This window comes from Sarcophilus harrisii, chromosome 4 (assembly GCF_902635505.1).
Source record: "Sarcophilus harrisii chromosome 4, mSarHar1.11, whole genome shotgun sequence".
NCBI lineage: Eukaryota > Metazoa > Chordata > Mammalia > Dasyuromorphia > Dasyuridae > Sarcophilus > Sarcophilus harrisii.
This window is the reverse complement of record NC_045429.1, coordinates 277,395,258-277,411,584: the sequence shown is the minus strand read 5'-3', so window position 1 is coordinate 277,411,584 and position 16,327 is coordinate 277,395,258. Positions and strand designations below refer to the sequence as shown.

The following is a 16,327-nucleotide window of genomic DNA, read 5'->3' as shown; positions in this document are numbered from 1 at the left end:
CCTTCATTATTTCTTATATAGCATAATATGTTGGTAAAATATAGAATTGCTGATAATTTTCATGTATTTTATATCATGTAACTTTCCTAAAATTGCTAGTTATTTCAATTCATTGTGATTTTCTAAGCAAACCATCATATTTGGAAAAAGTGGTCATTTTGTTCATGTGCTTTTCCCCTCAATTTATTTTTCTTGTCTAATAACTAGAGCTAGCATTTCTAGCAGTATATCTAGTAATAATGGTGATGAGATGTCCTTACTCTACCCCAAACCTATTGGAAATGCTCCAATTTATTTCTGTTACAGAAAATTCTGACTCCTGCCTGGTTTTAGATAGTTGCTTCATATAATAAGAAAATATTGACTTATTCTTATATTTTCCAGTGTTTTCAAATGGAATAACTTAGTTATCTTGTTAAAAACTTTTATCTGTTAATATTTTTGTTATTAATGCAGCCAGATAGATTTTGTTTGCCAGTATTGAACCATTCTTATCAAACTAGTATAAAAACAACCTGATCATAATGCATAACCTTTATGATGTTACTTTTCTTGCCTAGTCAAAATTGTTTTTAAAGTTTTTGCATCAATCTTTATTAAGAATGTTGGTCTATAGTTTTCTTTCTCTGTTTTGACTCTCCCTGATGTATCATAGAAGAAATTTTGTAGCACTACTTCTTTTACTATGTTTTTTCAAACAGTTTTTGTAATATTGGAGTTAATCATTCTTTCATGGCAGTAGTTATTACTTTTTTCTGATAGCATTTTTCAGTTGTAATAATGTCACTGATTTTTGCAGATGTTGGATGTCTTTCAAAGAAGACTCAGCTCTCCAGTGCCCTGAAAATTCACTTCTAACACAGACTTCCCTTTTTATATACTTTATTTGTTCCAGCTTCTCTGCCTTTCTTCATTTTCTTTGGTACCATCTCAGCTCTTATCTGTATACATTGGATTGCGATGTGTAAGAGTCCAAATGTGCTGCTTCTCATTATTTATATTCCTCTTTTAGAAATGAATAAGAAGTGAGGATAGATTGCATTAGGGAAATTATGCAATGCTTTTAGTGAACTTAGGCTTCTTCCTGAAGTAAAAACTATTATTTTTAACAACACAATTCTTCAAGTGATCTATATAATTCTGAATCATAGTCTCCTAAGTATCAGATTTTGAATCCCCATAGGGGCCTTTCAAAAGATCTTCATTTTTGGTTATAATTAGGAATGCTACAACTTGTCAGAGAAGAATTACATTTAAGAGATGGCGTGAAAGATTTAATCAGAGATGTATAATCAGAAAGAAGTAACTAGATCACATAGTTAAAAATAACAGATGACAACCTTGTGTGTTTCATTGGTATATCCAGTTAATGTCAGGAGATCTGTAGGAAGATAAGCATTATGTTGGTTGGCTTCTGAAGGATTTTCTAGAAGTTAGAGATGAGAAGGCATGAATGTATTACACTTTGCACTTTTAGAGGGACTATTACCTAGTTGACATAATCATAGTAATCAAAGTAATGACAATTCAGCGAAATTTGTAGGATAAACTAGAAAAAAAATAAATGTGAAAAAATATACATTTATTAACCACTATTTGCAAGATACTTTACTAAATGCTAATGATACATAGGAATTTTCAGCTGCAAATTCTCCAGTAGACCTTAGCATACAGTGGCAAAGCAAATGACAATGAATCATAATTCTATTTCCTTTGATAATGCCATATCTCTTTCTAATGCAGAACTGTTTGAAAATGCCCAATACTTTAGTAGTGAGAACTTTTTTCCAGGATCTTCAATAACCATGAATTCTGGGAAGGTGGAGGCAGTAGCACCTCTCTAGAAGCAATTGTGCCAGGTATCTCCAGAGGGTTATTTCTCTGATTTCTGGTCCAAGTTAGAAGTAGGAGCATTGCTTAGGTAAGGGCTAATCCTTCTATTCCTAATCTTTTGGCTTAACTGCCCATCACTAAGCAGTTGTTTGGCATTTAGTAATGGTGGTAGTGATAGCGGCAACTTTCTCTATAAGGGTCAAAAAATAAAGTTGCTACTTCTGCAGTAAAGAGAGAAAAATTTGTTTCTCAGACTCTTCTCCAGGTCAAACCTGTAATTATACAGTATTCCTTTAATTGGGTCTATTTGTATTGTCATTTTGTGTATTATTTCTTGGTTCTTTTTACTTGCTAAAGCAATTTGTGTATCTTCTCATATTTCTCTGTATTCATTGTTTATACATTGAATATACATTCATTATATCTTTCAGCATTCCATTAAAGTCATGTCTCTAGCTCTTCCTAAATTGGGGGAAGTACCCACTTTTGTTTCTAATTCTTTCCTACCACAAAGAAGTACTTCTGTGAATGTTTTGGGAGACAATAAATAAAAAGCTTAAAAAAAGAAAATTAAAAAATTATGTGATTGTTGGAATCCTTACGAAGTGATAAGTCAGTTGCCTTAATTTAGCATGGTACTTAGCAAATCCTCTAGTTCACTAATGTATTTAAGTACTCATTGGAGTTCACAAGTATGGGGGATTCACAAAGTTAACTTGGTAATTTTGTGAATTCACACCTCCCTTAATCGATCTCCCTTGGAGGAGGAGTCAACCTTTTATACCCAGCATAAATAGAGCTTCAGTGAGCCAGTCAGGTCAGTTCAGAAGAAGCCCACTCTCAGAGGTGGAGTCAGATTCATTCCAACTTTCGCCTTGGTGCTGGCTGGAGATATTTGGAAGAAGAGAAACTGAAACTGACAGAGCACTCTGGGAGATTGAGACCTAGAAGCCCTCTCTCAGAGGCAAGATTCATTCCATTTTCCACCTCTGTGCTGGCTGGAGACTGAAGAAAGCAGAGGCAGAAGCAAAGGACAAACCTTTGGATTTGGAGACATTCGGAGGGAGCTCTTGGAAGCAAGCAGAGAGATAGGCCACCAAGAAAACTAACCAGGCTATTTTGGAGGAAAGCAATAAAATATCTGAACTTTTAACACCTGGCTGCATTTGGTACTTTTAACTGAAACTAAGGCTGCCTCCAGAAAACCTTCCCAAGAAATCTGCTCAGAGAGAACCATTATATTTTAAAGAAGAGAACACCACATGTGATGACCAACTCTTATGGATATGGCCCTTTTCATCAATAAGGTGATTCAGGCCACTTCTAGTGGACTCGTGATGAAGGGAGCTATCTGCATCCAGAGGGAGGACTGTGGGGACTGAATATGGATTGCAACATAGTATTTTTGCGTTTTTTTGTTGTTTGCTTGCTTCCCTCCCTCCCCCCCCCCCCTTTTTGCTCTGATTTTTCTTGTGCAGCATGATAGATATGAAAGTTTGTGTAGAGGAATTGTACATGTTTAATATGAGAGGATGAGGGAAAAGGAAGGAGAAAGTTTGGAAGATACGGTTTCACAAGGGTGAATGTTGAGAACTGTCTTTGCATATGTTTTGAAGGTGATAAGCTATTATTAAAAATTAATAAAATAAATCATGCCAATTAACCCAGTAATTCCAATGTCAGAAATGTAGTCTAAAAGTATTATGAAAATAAACATTAAAAACTATCTGTTCAAAAATTAAAAACAAAAAACAAAAACCCTTTTCCTTTTACAAAGAAGAAAAATAAAAATGAGGTCTATAAAAATTGTATTTTTACAAGACAGCATAGGTAGTAAGGTAGTATTTGAATCTGAGGTTTTTCCAGTTCAAATTCAGTGATGATATTCTTATCATGATTCTCTGCAGTGCAGAGGTGGTCATATAATTCTGTAACACCTTTCTGCTGTTCAGATATTTTAACTATGCAAAAAAAAAATAACAAAAATACTTGTGACCTCTCCATTAAAACTTCTTTGAAATCCCAGGAACCCTTCATCAAAAAGTGTTAAATTCATTGGAAGAGAGAGGATGAATTCGTTTTCATTACTGATAAATTATTTGAAAACTACTAATAAGCATCAACACTCAAATAACAAATTATTCTTGAAAATTCTTTCAGTCAAACAGCACTACTCTTATTTTCCCTTTGTTAAGAAAATGGAAAAATGTATATTTTAATGAGGTGAGTATAATAGCATCCTTTTTCCCAGAATAATAATAATATCACTTAAACTAGAAGTCTACTGGATATATTCTTCTTTGGCATCTGCCTTTTTTCATTCTGTCTCTTAAAGTAATTTTCAATAATACTTAGAATTCTTCATATCTGAACCTTACAACATTGTTTTATCCATTGTACTTATATAGAAAGTCTTAAGAGTCTTAGTGCAATTTTTTTTTTAATAATTATAACTTTTTATTGACAGAACCCATGCCTGGGTAATTTTTTTTTTTTTTTACAACATTATCCCTTGCACTCACTTCTGTTCCAACTTTTCCCCCTCCTTCCCTCCACCCCCTCCCCCAGATGGCAAGCAGTCCTATACATTTAAATATGTCACAGTATATCCGAGATACAATATATGTGTGCAGAACTGAACAATTCTCTTGTTGCACAGGGAGAATTGGATTCAGAAGGTAAAAATAACCTGGGAAGAAAAGCCAAAATGCAAACAGATTACTATTCATTTCCCAGTGTTCTTTCTTTGGGTATACCTGCTTCTGTCCATCATTGATCAATTGAAACTGAGTTAGATCTTCTCTTTGTCAAAGAAATCCACTGGCATCAGAATACATCCTTATACAATATCATTGTTGAAGTGTATAATGATCTCCTGGTTCTGCTCATTTCACTTAGCATCAGTTCATGTAAGTCTCTGTATTCATCCTGCTGGTCATTTCTTACAGAACAATAATATTCCATAACATTCATATACCACAATTTATTCAACCATTCTCCATTTAATGGGCATCCATTCATTTTCCAGTTTCTAGTCACTACAAACAGGGCTGCCACAAACATTTTGGCACATACAGGTCCCTTTTCTTTCTTTAGTATCTCTTTGGGGTATAAGCCCAGTAGTAGCACTGCTGGGTCAAAGGGTATGCACAGTTTGTTAACTTTTTGGGCATAATTCCAGATTGCTCTCCAGAATGGTTGGATTCGTTCACAACTCCACCAACAATGCCTCGGTGTCCCAGTTTTCCCGCATCCCCTCAAACATTCATCACTATCTTTTCCTGTCATCTTAGCCAATCTGACAGGTGTGTAGTGGTATCTCAGAGTTGTCTTAATTTGCATTTTTCTGATCAATAGTGATTTGGAACACGCTTTCATATGAGCGGAAATAGTTTCAATTTCTTCATCTGAAAATTGTCTGTCCATATCCTTTGACCATTTATCAATTGGAGAATAGCTTGATTTCTTATAAATTAGAGTCAATTCTCTATATATTTTGGAAATGAGGCCTTTATTAGAACCTTTAACTTTGAAAATGTTTTCCCAGTTTGTTGCTTCCCTTCTAATTTTGTTTGTACAAAGGCTTTTTAATTTATTGTAATCAAAATTTTCTATTGTGTGATTAATAATGATCTCTAGTTCATCTTTGGTCACAAATTTCTTCCTCATCCACAAGTCTTAGTGCAATTTAACATGGTTACAAGATAAAATTACACTAGTAGACATTTAAGACAGCCTACATATCATGATTTAATTGATCACCTACTGTATGCCAGACACCATGCTAAGTGCCAGGGATACAAAGAGGCAAAAGAACACTTGTCCTCAAGGATCTTGCAAGTCTAATGTATCACATTAGATACACAGTTGTGTTTTTTCCTCCCAACTTTTAGCTGTTAATTTCAAATAATGCCATTATGAAATTTTTTTAACAGATATATCTTTTTCCCCCCCCACATACTTCTTTAAGATATAAAGTTAATGTTAGGACCACTGCTTCAAGAGATATAAATAATTTGGTAATTTTTAATGTATAATTCTAAAATAGTCCAGATCAACCCTCTGCCAACAGTGCATTAACATAGTTGTCCCCCAAAGTATCACCAACCATAAAGTTTTTCTTTCTTTTGTCATCTTTCCCAGTTTTATGACTCTAAAGTGATATTTCCTACTAATTTTAATATACATATATTGGGATTCATAATTTAGAAAAACTTTTCAGATGATAGTTGTTTTTTCTTGTGAAAACTGCCTCCTTTAACCACTCAGCTATTGAGGAGTGAAACTAAAATCTTACATAGTTTTATCAATTCTCTTTAAATTTCTGGTGCTGAACTGTTAAAGAGATTTGGGAATAGGGACTGGGTGGAAGAGAAGTGATGTTTCAAACCTCTGATTTCAATGTTGTAAACAGAGTCCTTCTGACACAGATTGGCAGTTCTACAATTTATATTCTTGAGAGCTTTTGGGGGAACTGATGACAAGTTAAGTAACTTGTTCAAGGTCACACAGGCAGTGAATTTTCCCTTTCCCCACTATACCACATTGCTTCTCAATGTAAAGCTTTTTTTTCCTGGTCAGTAGTTATTATTTTAGCTACATTGTTTTAACGATGCAAAAGCTCTTTTATGTAATTGTAATTGTTTATCTTTTATTCATTCGTTCATTTATTTGTTCTTTTTCACTACTAAACAAGAATTTTTCTCCTATCTAGTTATAAAAAATAAAATCTTCATTAGCTTTATGTAGTAATAACCAGCCTAGGTCAACAATTAGCTATTGTTATCTAGACATCTTTATGATTCTGAGTGATTGAATGAATGCTGGTATATACATTGCTAAGATCTCTGCAGAATATGGTAAATAAGCAATAATTAAATATTTGTCACAGTCATAGGAGTTTAGTTTGAAGAAACCTTAATAGCTCATTTTTATTGTACTTAAGTTCTTAAAACATTTTATATTTCATTTGATTTGATCTTAAAGGTCTCATTTAGTCTTTTTCCCTCTTCACTTCCCCCTTTCTATCATCTCTCCTCCCACTACCCCCAACTTCTCCATTATAATAGAGACCTAGTTAGCAGAATCTGTATTGATCTTTTGAGTCCAATTTTAGTGTTCTTTCTGCTCAAAATTTTTGCCATCTATGGTTTAGGTACTATTTTATCTTATGAGAAATTTGTTCTTTTAGGAACAGAAATGTATCTTGGGTGCATATATCTCATGGAGTCATGATTGTAACTGCCATTTGAAGTTTTCTTTACTTTTGATTTTTTTATTTTTGATCTAAAGAAGAAACCTTCTTGAAGAGATGGGCGTGGAAAGACGAGATGGGAGAGTATATGAAGATATGAAGGAGGAAAAGTATGACTCACAGACATAAGACATTATGTACATTACATAAGACAAGCATGTACATTAACTTGGGTTTGATGCTGGGTGGGTTGAGAGACTTTAAGAAGGATAAGTGAAGGAATTCATTGGAGTGGGAAGAAATGAGGACTTTAAAGTAGAGGAAGTTTATGTTGTAATAACAATTAAAAGAAAAAAAATGCAATAATAGAAAGAATCAGGAAAGAGTTGGGTTGAAGCCCTGCCTCTGACACACATTAATTGTGTGATCACTTTGTAATGGTGGATAAATTGATTTCTTAGTTCTTCAGGCAACTTTCTAGCCTTAACACTAGAAAGAAATTGCTGACCTATATTAGTGAAAGGGATCAACTACAGGAAAGGATCCCTTCTGTAGTGGTATATCCAGTACTATGAAAATATTGCATCCCTTCAAACCTTCAGTTAAAACTTTGCAATATAGGCTTGTGTGTTGATATCTTAGTTGTTTTCTTCCGTGGAAAAATTATTCAATTGCAAGATATTGTATAGTACAAACAGCTTCCCAGGGTTCTTTACATCTAGACTCTTGAATTATTTTGAGGTATGGAAGGTAAGGGAAGAAGCAGATTTAAGTTGATTAAACTTGCCTAAAACTCCTGTTGTTGGAAAGGTACTTTAAATAATAGAATATCTTTCTTTAATGCCTTTGGGATAAGAACTTGAGCACACCTGTGCCTGGCTTTGACTATATTCAGTCTCCAACATCATGATGACATTAATCAGTATATTTCTAGCCCAAAATATGATGGAAAATAGATAAAATGGGTTTGAACTTTCTGATCCCTTCCCAGCCTATCTTGGTTATGTTTTGCAGAGATTTTTTCCTCCCTTACCCATCCCTGCACCTCCCAGCTCTTTGCCTTTTTTCTGTATTTGATCCTCTGGTGAAGTCATAATCAAAGCTGCCTTCAGATTTCATATTTAGCTGGAGGATGGGGATGGAGAGGGAGGCAGGGAAGGGGGGGGGGGACCCTGGTTCAAAAACTTTCTATCTTTTGAATATATGGATACTTGTCTTCTGAAGAGTAGAGATTATCATCTCATGGTAACAGTGTTTTTTGATGCTCTTTAAAAAAAATCTTACCACAAAACAAAAGGCTAACACACCCTTAAAGAACCAAAGACCTTTGTGTCCTACAGTCGCAAAATACTTGTGTGGTAGGAGGAAGCATCAGAAAACTTCAGTCCTTTGAATTCATTGAGTAGGACATCATATGTCCCAGCTGTCCAACAGTATCCACAAGACAGCAGAATCAATGTCTATCTGGCTAATTAAGAGAAATTGAGAAGCATTACAGGTATCCTCTACTAATGTTTTCTGACCCTAGCAAAGGAAGAACAGATTGTAGGGCTTAGCAGGCAGCAAGAGTTAGAAGCTATTATTGCCATTGTTGTGGTTTCAATAGAAAGACACTTTCAAACTCCCTGGGAAACACACCAATATATTTATTAGCAAGAGATTTTCAGGGAAAAAAGGATGTTCTTCCTCCCTCCTCCATCTCTCTAGGGGGAAAAATGATTAATGTTTAAAGTAACACTGTCTAACGGTTTGAGAACAACTGACCTTTAAAATAGTTGTGATCTAGGACATAGCATCTTAGGTCCAATTACCAATATTTGAAGCCAAACCTATCACCATTATCATCTATTTAATGAAAAGAGACAACCTGTTCCATAGAGTGTTCAAGCTTCTCCCATTCCAAAGACATGTCTTTTTCTTGCCTGTATCATGGCATTTAACAAACATATTGTTCCTAGATTAAAATATGTTCATTTGGAGACATTAGGAAGACATTGAAGTGGAAGCCAGAGGAAAATCATTGCTATTTGACAAGAATTAAAAATTAAAAAAAGGATGAGGATTCTTCCCTAAAGAATTTCATAACAGAGTGTAAAATGCCAAGAAGGCTATGAATCTAAGCACTGCATATATTTTGTAAACCAAGCAAGCATAGGGATGCAGAACAGAAAGAAAATGCCTATAAAACAGAATTTTTGAAGTCTTATCAGTTTTTTCAGTGGGTGTCATTTTCTTCATGGACAGAGGTTTTAACAGCTTAAGCTTCTTTTAAATGGTCTGAGGAGAGACAGCAGTGATGTGTGAGGGTTCATTAATTATTGCTCTTACTGATGTTTGCACAAGCAGTCGGGATCATAAATGTCAATCTGTCAAGAGACTGTGATAAGTTCTAAAAAAACTGAGCGCCTCAAAAGCTGTCATCGAGCCCAAGATTAAACAGATTCATCTTTCTTTCTTAGAAATAAGGAGAGAGAAGCGGGGGGAAGAGCATAGAGAAGGATTTTCTTTCCTTTGTTGCCATTTGGCTTCTCCCAATTCATTTTTCTGAATTGTGAGTGCCGACTTGTACAGAAGGCTAACAGCCCACCCGAGATGTCAGGCAAGCCACAGCAGTGGTTAGCAGCCCCAGGTGTATGCAGGCTGCCAACTCCAACACTGACAGGAGATTAAGAGAGATTGAGATTCAATTCTGACAGGCCTGACACAATTTATTTGGGAATTTGGGAGAGAAAACATGAGTAATAAAGACAAGAACAGTGACAGTAAAGAACAAATATGAATTTCTATTGAAGACAAAACAGAATTTTAAAGGAAGTAATTGTTGCATTCACACAAGGTATTTAAACTTGTTTCCAAATTATGGACCTTTGAACATTTTTCTGAGTTTGACTAGGAAATTATATTTAGAAAAATCTTCTCTTTGAAAAGAACACATTTTTAAAAACTATATTTGTCTATTGCCAGTTTTAAGAGAAATTGCATTCAAGATATGATGTTGACTAGGAAGTGGAAAAAAATCATAAATAGGTCAACTGTTTTTCTTTTTATCATGTCACTATATTACTATGAGGATTTGATGTCTTGTCTTTCCCATTCAGTGAATAAAGAGGAAGATGGATGAGCATCCAGGTTAGTTTATTTTGGTATGGGATCAGAACAATTTTGTAAGTTGGTGATTTAATTAATGGCACCAGTCTCTCCACATACAGATTATTATGTGTTTTCTGGCCAGATTTTTTTTTTTTTTTAATCTACAAAAAGACATTTGGGAATTAGCTATATTAGATCTCTGTGAAAATCTCTGTAATTAGAAAACACTCATAATTCCTGATTTTTGAAAAAAATTTTAGCCTTTTTCTTCAAGGCTTTCCCGTGGCTAATGAGCTTGCTCATCAAGACTTGTTTCTTCCAACACTTAGAGCTATGTAAAAGAGATTGCAATTCACCTTCTTTTCTCTGTGTATATATTTCATTATTACAATTACACATTCTGTTAGTAGGTGATCATTCTTCTCTCCCCATTTTGTTGTTCAAGTAATTGATAGTAACCATGGTGGCATTTGTGAGTAAAAATTCAAAGCCCTCTAAATTTATTCCAGTGTGACAAAGGAAGACAACGATTCCTTTAGTTTTCTCCAAAGAAAATTATAGTTCATATCTTTAATATTATCTAGTTTTATTTGGTGATTTGTTTTTTGACTTTTCCATCTTTTAGATTAGTCATTTGGTAATTGGTATAAAATTTATAGTTGAATCATTTAACCCATTATTATGCAATTAGAAGCCCATGTGCTGGCCATTTGTTTCTCTTATTTAGGCAACCTACCCTATGGCATATAGTGTCATTAATTATCAGAGGAGATGTGAATTTCTTTTGCAAGCATAATTTCATTAACTTCTAATTATTAAAACATTGTTGAATGATGTGAAAATGCCAAAGAGTGGTTTGCTTTTCTGAAAAGTTATCTGTGATATAGTCACCTTTAATAGGTAGTGTGTAGAGTATGTTTTTACAAAATCTATATAAATCATTTATCTTTATATAAATCTATTATCTATTTATCTACATAAATCATTTATCTTTTTATATGTAGTAGGTGGCATTAGAGGCCCCTTAGCATTCAGTTCATAGAACATCTACTAAATGAAAGTATTCCATAATAGCAATCTTGTAATAGGCCTTTGTTCATCCCCTTCATTTTTTTCCCCTCCCAAAAAAAATTCTCTAAAATTTAGCAAGTGAAATGCTACTTCAATTAATTTACACCTTATTTGTTTTGTTGTCAAAATTTTCAACATTTACTTTTCATATGCTTGAAAACTTTATTGTGCTAGCCTTCAAGGTTTCAGGCTTAGCTTTAAATTGTCAAGATTGTAAGGTTCAGCTTTAAGGTCTTTTGGAGGACAATTAGTTCAGCTGGAAATCTGCAAGTAATTGTTAAAAGCCCATACCCATTTAAAGGTCTGTTTGGTGCTGGATTAATTGGGCAAAACTTAAGAGTAAATGTCCAGTAGTCTCTGTACTATTTATGAACTAAAAATGGAAAAATTCAGCATAAAACTCACACCATCATATTTCTGGTATGTTAGATAATGGTTCAAAAATGGCTCATTTATCAGTGGGGAGTCTCGCCAAGAGGCAGCATTCAATGCCAGAATAGCAGGTAATTTTAAAGTATGAATGTTCAAACATAAAATATTAATTATATACAATAATATTTTCTGTTTCATATCATTTCCCAGAGATAACTATCTTGTTTATTTAAAAAGAGAAAATTGTTTTAGCTTAATTTGGGAAGGGGGGGATTAAATAATTTTGGAGTTTTAAGAAATCTCAAAGGCTATGTAATTCAATTCCTACCAGAATCAGAAATCTCTTTAGCTTACCTCTCAAAAAGTCAAGTAACCTGTTGAGAAATCAACTCTTCTGTTGACTAAATATTCTTTGTTCCTTCAACCATTCCTCAAATGACAATGATTCCCAATTGTCATATCTAAGATATGGTCTGACAAATGCAGAGTACATCTTTTTTTTTCCCTTGTTCTAAAAATCATGATCATTTTCATTATGTTAAGATGCATATACGTTGAAAATTATAAACTTACACTAAAATCCCTCAGGGTATTTCTCACATGATCTAGCTAGCCACATTTTTACTTTACTATACTTAATATAACTGATTTCCTAGCCTTCATCATTCATCACGTCTCTTAGGACATGAAGGTGATTAGATAACACATTGGGTAATTTGAGGGGTGTTTATGGAGCCACTACTTTTGAAAACAAACTTTGAATCTGAAATATATGCATGATCAGGGATTTCCCTTACTTTTACTGTCTAATATGACTAAAGAGGCTTCTAATTTGAACATGTCCATTTCCTTCCCCCACTTTCCAAGTGCTATGCATGCTGGCCTCCTCAAAATAACAGCATTATATTGGAACGGTTCCATTATTTTTTCTTCCTTCCCCCAATTCTCCATCTTATTCAGGCACTGCTGCTGTACCCACCTTCATGTCCTATGCGAAGTGATTGTAGTGTTCTCCAGATTAGATCTTCATCTCAAAACACATTTTTCCTTATTTCTTTTCTCTATAATTTATCTGTCTATTTTAAGAAAGCATATCTTAATGAGGTTATTAATACAAATAGTACCATTGCTGGTCTGTGAAAAAAGACCCCCTGGAGAGCAGTGTTGGGTATACACGGAGAATTCTGTTTGGCTGGTTGCTCTGTAATCATTTACATTTAGATTGTTGTCCTCAGAGGAAGGGAGGAGGGAGGAAGAGGCTTGTAGGTTACCTATCCCACCACATCAACAGTTAGGCATCCTTGCTTGGGCCTTGGGCAGCTCCCTTAGCGAGTCAGGACAGAGACTAAACTTGTTTTCAATTGTTTTCTTCAGAAACCTGGATTGTGGGTTTGTATTGAGGGGGAAATGTCATGTATTATAGAAGGAACTAAATGAGATTGGAAAGGGGGGGGGGGGGAAGCGGGAAGATAGTTATAATTGCTGAGAATGGTATGTCTTATATATCAATGCCAGGTACTACAAGGCCTGAAAATTGTTCGTTCATACAATATAGTCAGCATGGTGAGTCTCGGAGAAAGTTCTTGAAATATAAAATTAATTACAAGTTTACTCAAAAAGAATTCAGAGAAAAACTTGTTAAACTACCTTCATGTAAGAAAATAATTAGGGTGGATGACTCACTAAAAGGAGACATTGAGTTGGACAAATGGGAAATTCTCAGTGGAAAAGTTCTTGTAAACAGAATCCATTCCCCTCCCCCCTCCCCCCAGTTTTATACCTGCAGTGGGCAATATTAGCTTGTTAAATAAGTATGGGTTTGCAGTAGGGGTTGTATAATTTAGTAATACATACTACCTTTGCTTAAATGACGTGGGTGGTGTTTGGAGCCTGCATGGTTAATGAATATTTTTGTATTTTAATTTGTTTAAGGCTAAAAAAAATACCTGCATAGTCTTATGTTGTCAATATTCTTCCATAGTTTTAACACCAGCTACTACTACTAGTGTTATGATACCAACGTCACTTTTTTGAAGCTTTTACTTTAGAATGTGAAACAAGTACATCTTTGTTACTGAGTATTTGCTGATTTCAGGTTTAGTAGAGCAACAGTAGGAGAATAAATGTAAAATTTCCAGTGAATATGAGGCATTAATACTAAATGCCTCATCATTTACATATAGGTATTTGGAAGTAGAAACATCTGATTTAGCATTTTTTTAACCAAGAAAGAAAATGTACCATCAAAAAAAAAAGGTTGTTCAGTCATGTTGCACTTTTCATAATGTCCCCATTTGGGTTTTCTGGGGGCAAAAATTCTAGAGTGACTTGCTGTTTCCTTCTCCAGCTCATTTTACAGAAAATGGAGGCAAAGAGGATTAAGTGATTTGTTCATGGTCACAAAGTGTGTGGGGTCAGATTTGAACTCGGAAATATGTCTTCTTGACTCCAGGCCCAGCACTCTATGTGCCAGCTAATTGCCCAAGTCAGAAAAAGTAGCAAAAAGAGGCTAATGAATAGAATTTAATAGTTGAAATACCTGAGGTTTAAATTACTGCTGTGACAAGGTACTTCTTAAGTTTCTGTATCTTTGCCTATGTGATAAGAATAATACTTGTACTATTAACCTTACTTAGTGGTTGTGTGAGTGAAATGCTTTGTAAACTTTGTGAACACAATAGACATGCTTTTTGGGTAGGAGGATTAATGCTAAAATATTTCTAGGGTACCAGGAGTAATACAAATGTAAAAGCAAGACACTGTGCTGGGGCTTTTTGGTGTGCAGAGATGTGCAAGATGTGGTTCCATTAGATCTTTAGAACCAATTGAGTAGCCTGTAGTAAATATTGAAGGTTATGTAAGAGGTTGGGATGGGGAAGAAGGAATTGTGTTCACCTCCTACTATTATCCAGTAGCTTTCAGGTTTCCAAGTTTCATAAAGACTTGACTAATAATAAACTTTGTTTAAAGTTTTTAACCTTGAAACTTTATGTAGCCATCTTCTCCCCTCCCTGAAAAAAGCCATTTGTCATGTGAGGTTGAGTACCAAAGTAAGATAAAATCAGAATCTTTTGTCTTGTGTAACTTTGGGTTCAGAATACAGTTTAGGATAAAAATCAAGTAGTACTTTAAATTTCTCACCCGTTTCACTGGCCAAGGGTTAACAATATCTCCACATCTGTGTTCTGGGCAGATTCACAGTCTGAGAGTGAGGCTTCCCCAGTGAAGCGGCCAAGGCTACTGGACAGCAATGACCGACCTGAGGAAGCCGGCCGTTCTAAACAAAAGAGTCGGCGCCGCTGCTTCCAGTGCCAGACGAAACTCGAGCTGGTCCAGCAAGAACTGGGATCGTGTCGTTGTGGTGAGTATCCTTCTCCTTAAGTGGGAGGTAGGAGCCAAGGTTTTCTTGAGGGTGAGTGTTTGTCCCTTTACACTAAACAAACATAGATCCTGGAGGAGAAATGTTGCCAAAAAAAAAAAAAGAGAGAGAGAGAGCGCTCTAAGGCATTATCCTTGCTCTGCAGTATAAGCCTTCTGAACAAACTTTCCCCTCAATCCAACAATCCTGTCTAGAGAATGTTCAGCTTAAGAGGTAGGAATCCCACAACTCTCTAAGTGTAAGTTCACAGTATCACTGTAGGATCTCTCAGCCTATGAGAACTCAAACTAAAAGATTTCTTTTCTCTTCCTGCAAAGTCCTGATCATTCCACATATAGGATACAGAACTCACAGGAAAACTTTCTAATAGAAATTTTTCCTTTGTTGATTCCCTATTGGTTTGTCCTTAAGGTCTGTCTGGTTCTTTCTGTCCTTACTGTCCTTACTATCCTTGTCTCACAATCACTATACCTCCCAAATTGACTGCACTTTGAATAATGCCTCAGGCTGTCAGATTTACTTTTTTTTAAAAATTTATTCAAACAAAGCCAAAGTCTGATGGAAACTATAGTAGACCTGTAAAAAAAAAAAAGGCCATGCTAGAGGTCATTGAAGACCTTTAATAAAAATGAGAAATATGATTTCTAGCAGTTAGAGTCCTATTCGTGCAGTTACTGAGCAATTTATTTTTAGGTTATACCATTGCATTGATTAAAACCAAGGTGAAGATAATGAGCAGGTGTATCTGTTCAGGAGTTATTTTAAATTTTAGTGAACTGGCAGGTTTTCTCATTTGTCTGCAAGACTGGTTTAGAGGAGTTTGGGAATTTTGTGCTTTGTTTTTAAAATTCAGTTTTACCTTCTTCAATTTATAGAATACAAGTGACTTTAAATTTGTGGTACTTAGCTATTGATAACTACTCTCAACTTTTACCTGTTTCCCACACTTCTAGGTCTTCCTTCCACTACCAGTATGGGGGAAATTAAGTCTGAGTGCTCTAATTTAGAAACAAACCAAAACAGTTTAGTGAATACTATCATTTATCCATAAGTAGCAAATTAAATGAACTTGTGTTAGGGCCAGGTTTCTTAGTTTAAAAAGTCAATTTTTTCCCCAAATTACTTTAATCAGACTTTTTTTCTAAAAACATTAGTACCTTTTAATCACTCTTTGGAGTTGCTTGCCTAACATCTCAGAAATATTTTTAAAATGTTCACGTGTTTTGGTGGAGTGTGTGCCCACTCTAGTGTATAATGCCAACTTCTTATAATTGCTGCAAGAGAAACTTTTTGCCTAAGCAGTACAAAACTTAGATTCATTCCTCCTCTCCTTCTGGCCACATGTATCATGTCACATAAGGACAAAAAACTCCTAGTTATAGTATTTT

General features: G+C 34.9%; 1 protein-coding gene across 5 annotated transcripts in view; it reads left to right on the top strand.

The window, feature by feature from the left end:
* Window positions 1-16,327, top strand: part of ZFAND3 (zinc finger AN1-type containing 3) — a 304,527-nt gene that overhangs the window by 242,417 nt on the left and 45,783 nt on the right. For 4 of the 5 annotated variants that reach the window (XM_031964925.1, XM_031964924.1, XM_031964929.1 and 1 more), the window contains one exon: window positions 14,754-14,921. In XM_031964925.1, the coding sequence (XP_031820785.1) occupies window positions 14,754-14,921 (168 nt within the window). Of the gene's footprint in view, window positions 1-7,125; window positions 7,198-14,753; window positions 14,922-16,327 lie in introns of those variants that run through there. The other variant, XM_031964928.1, reaches the window with a different exon arrangement.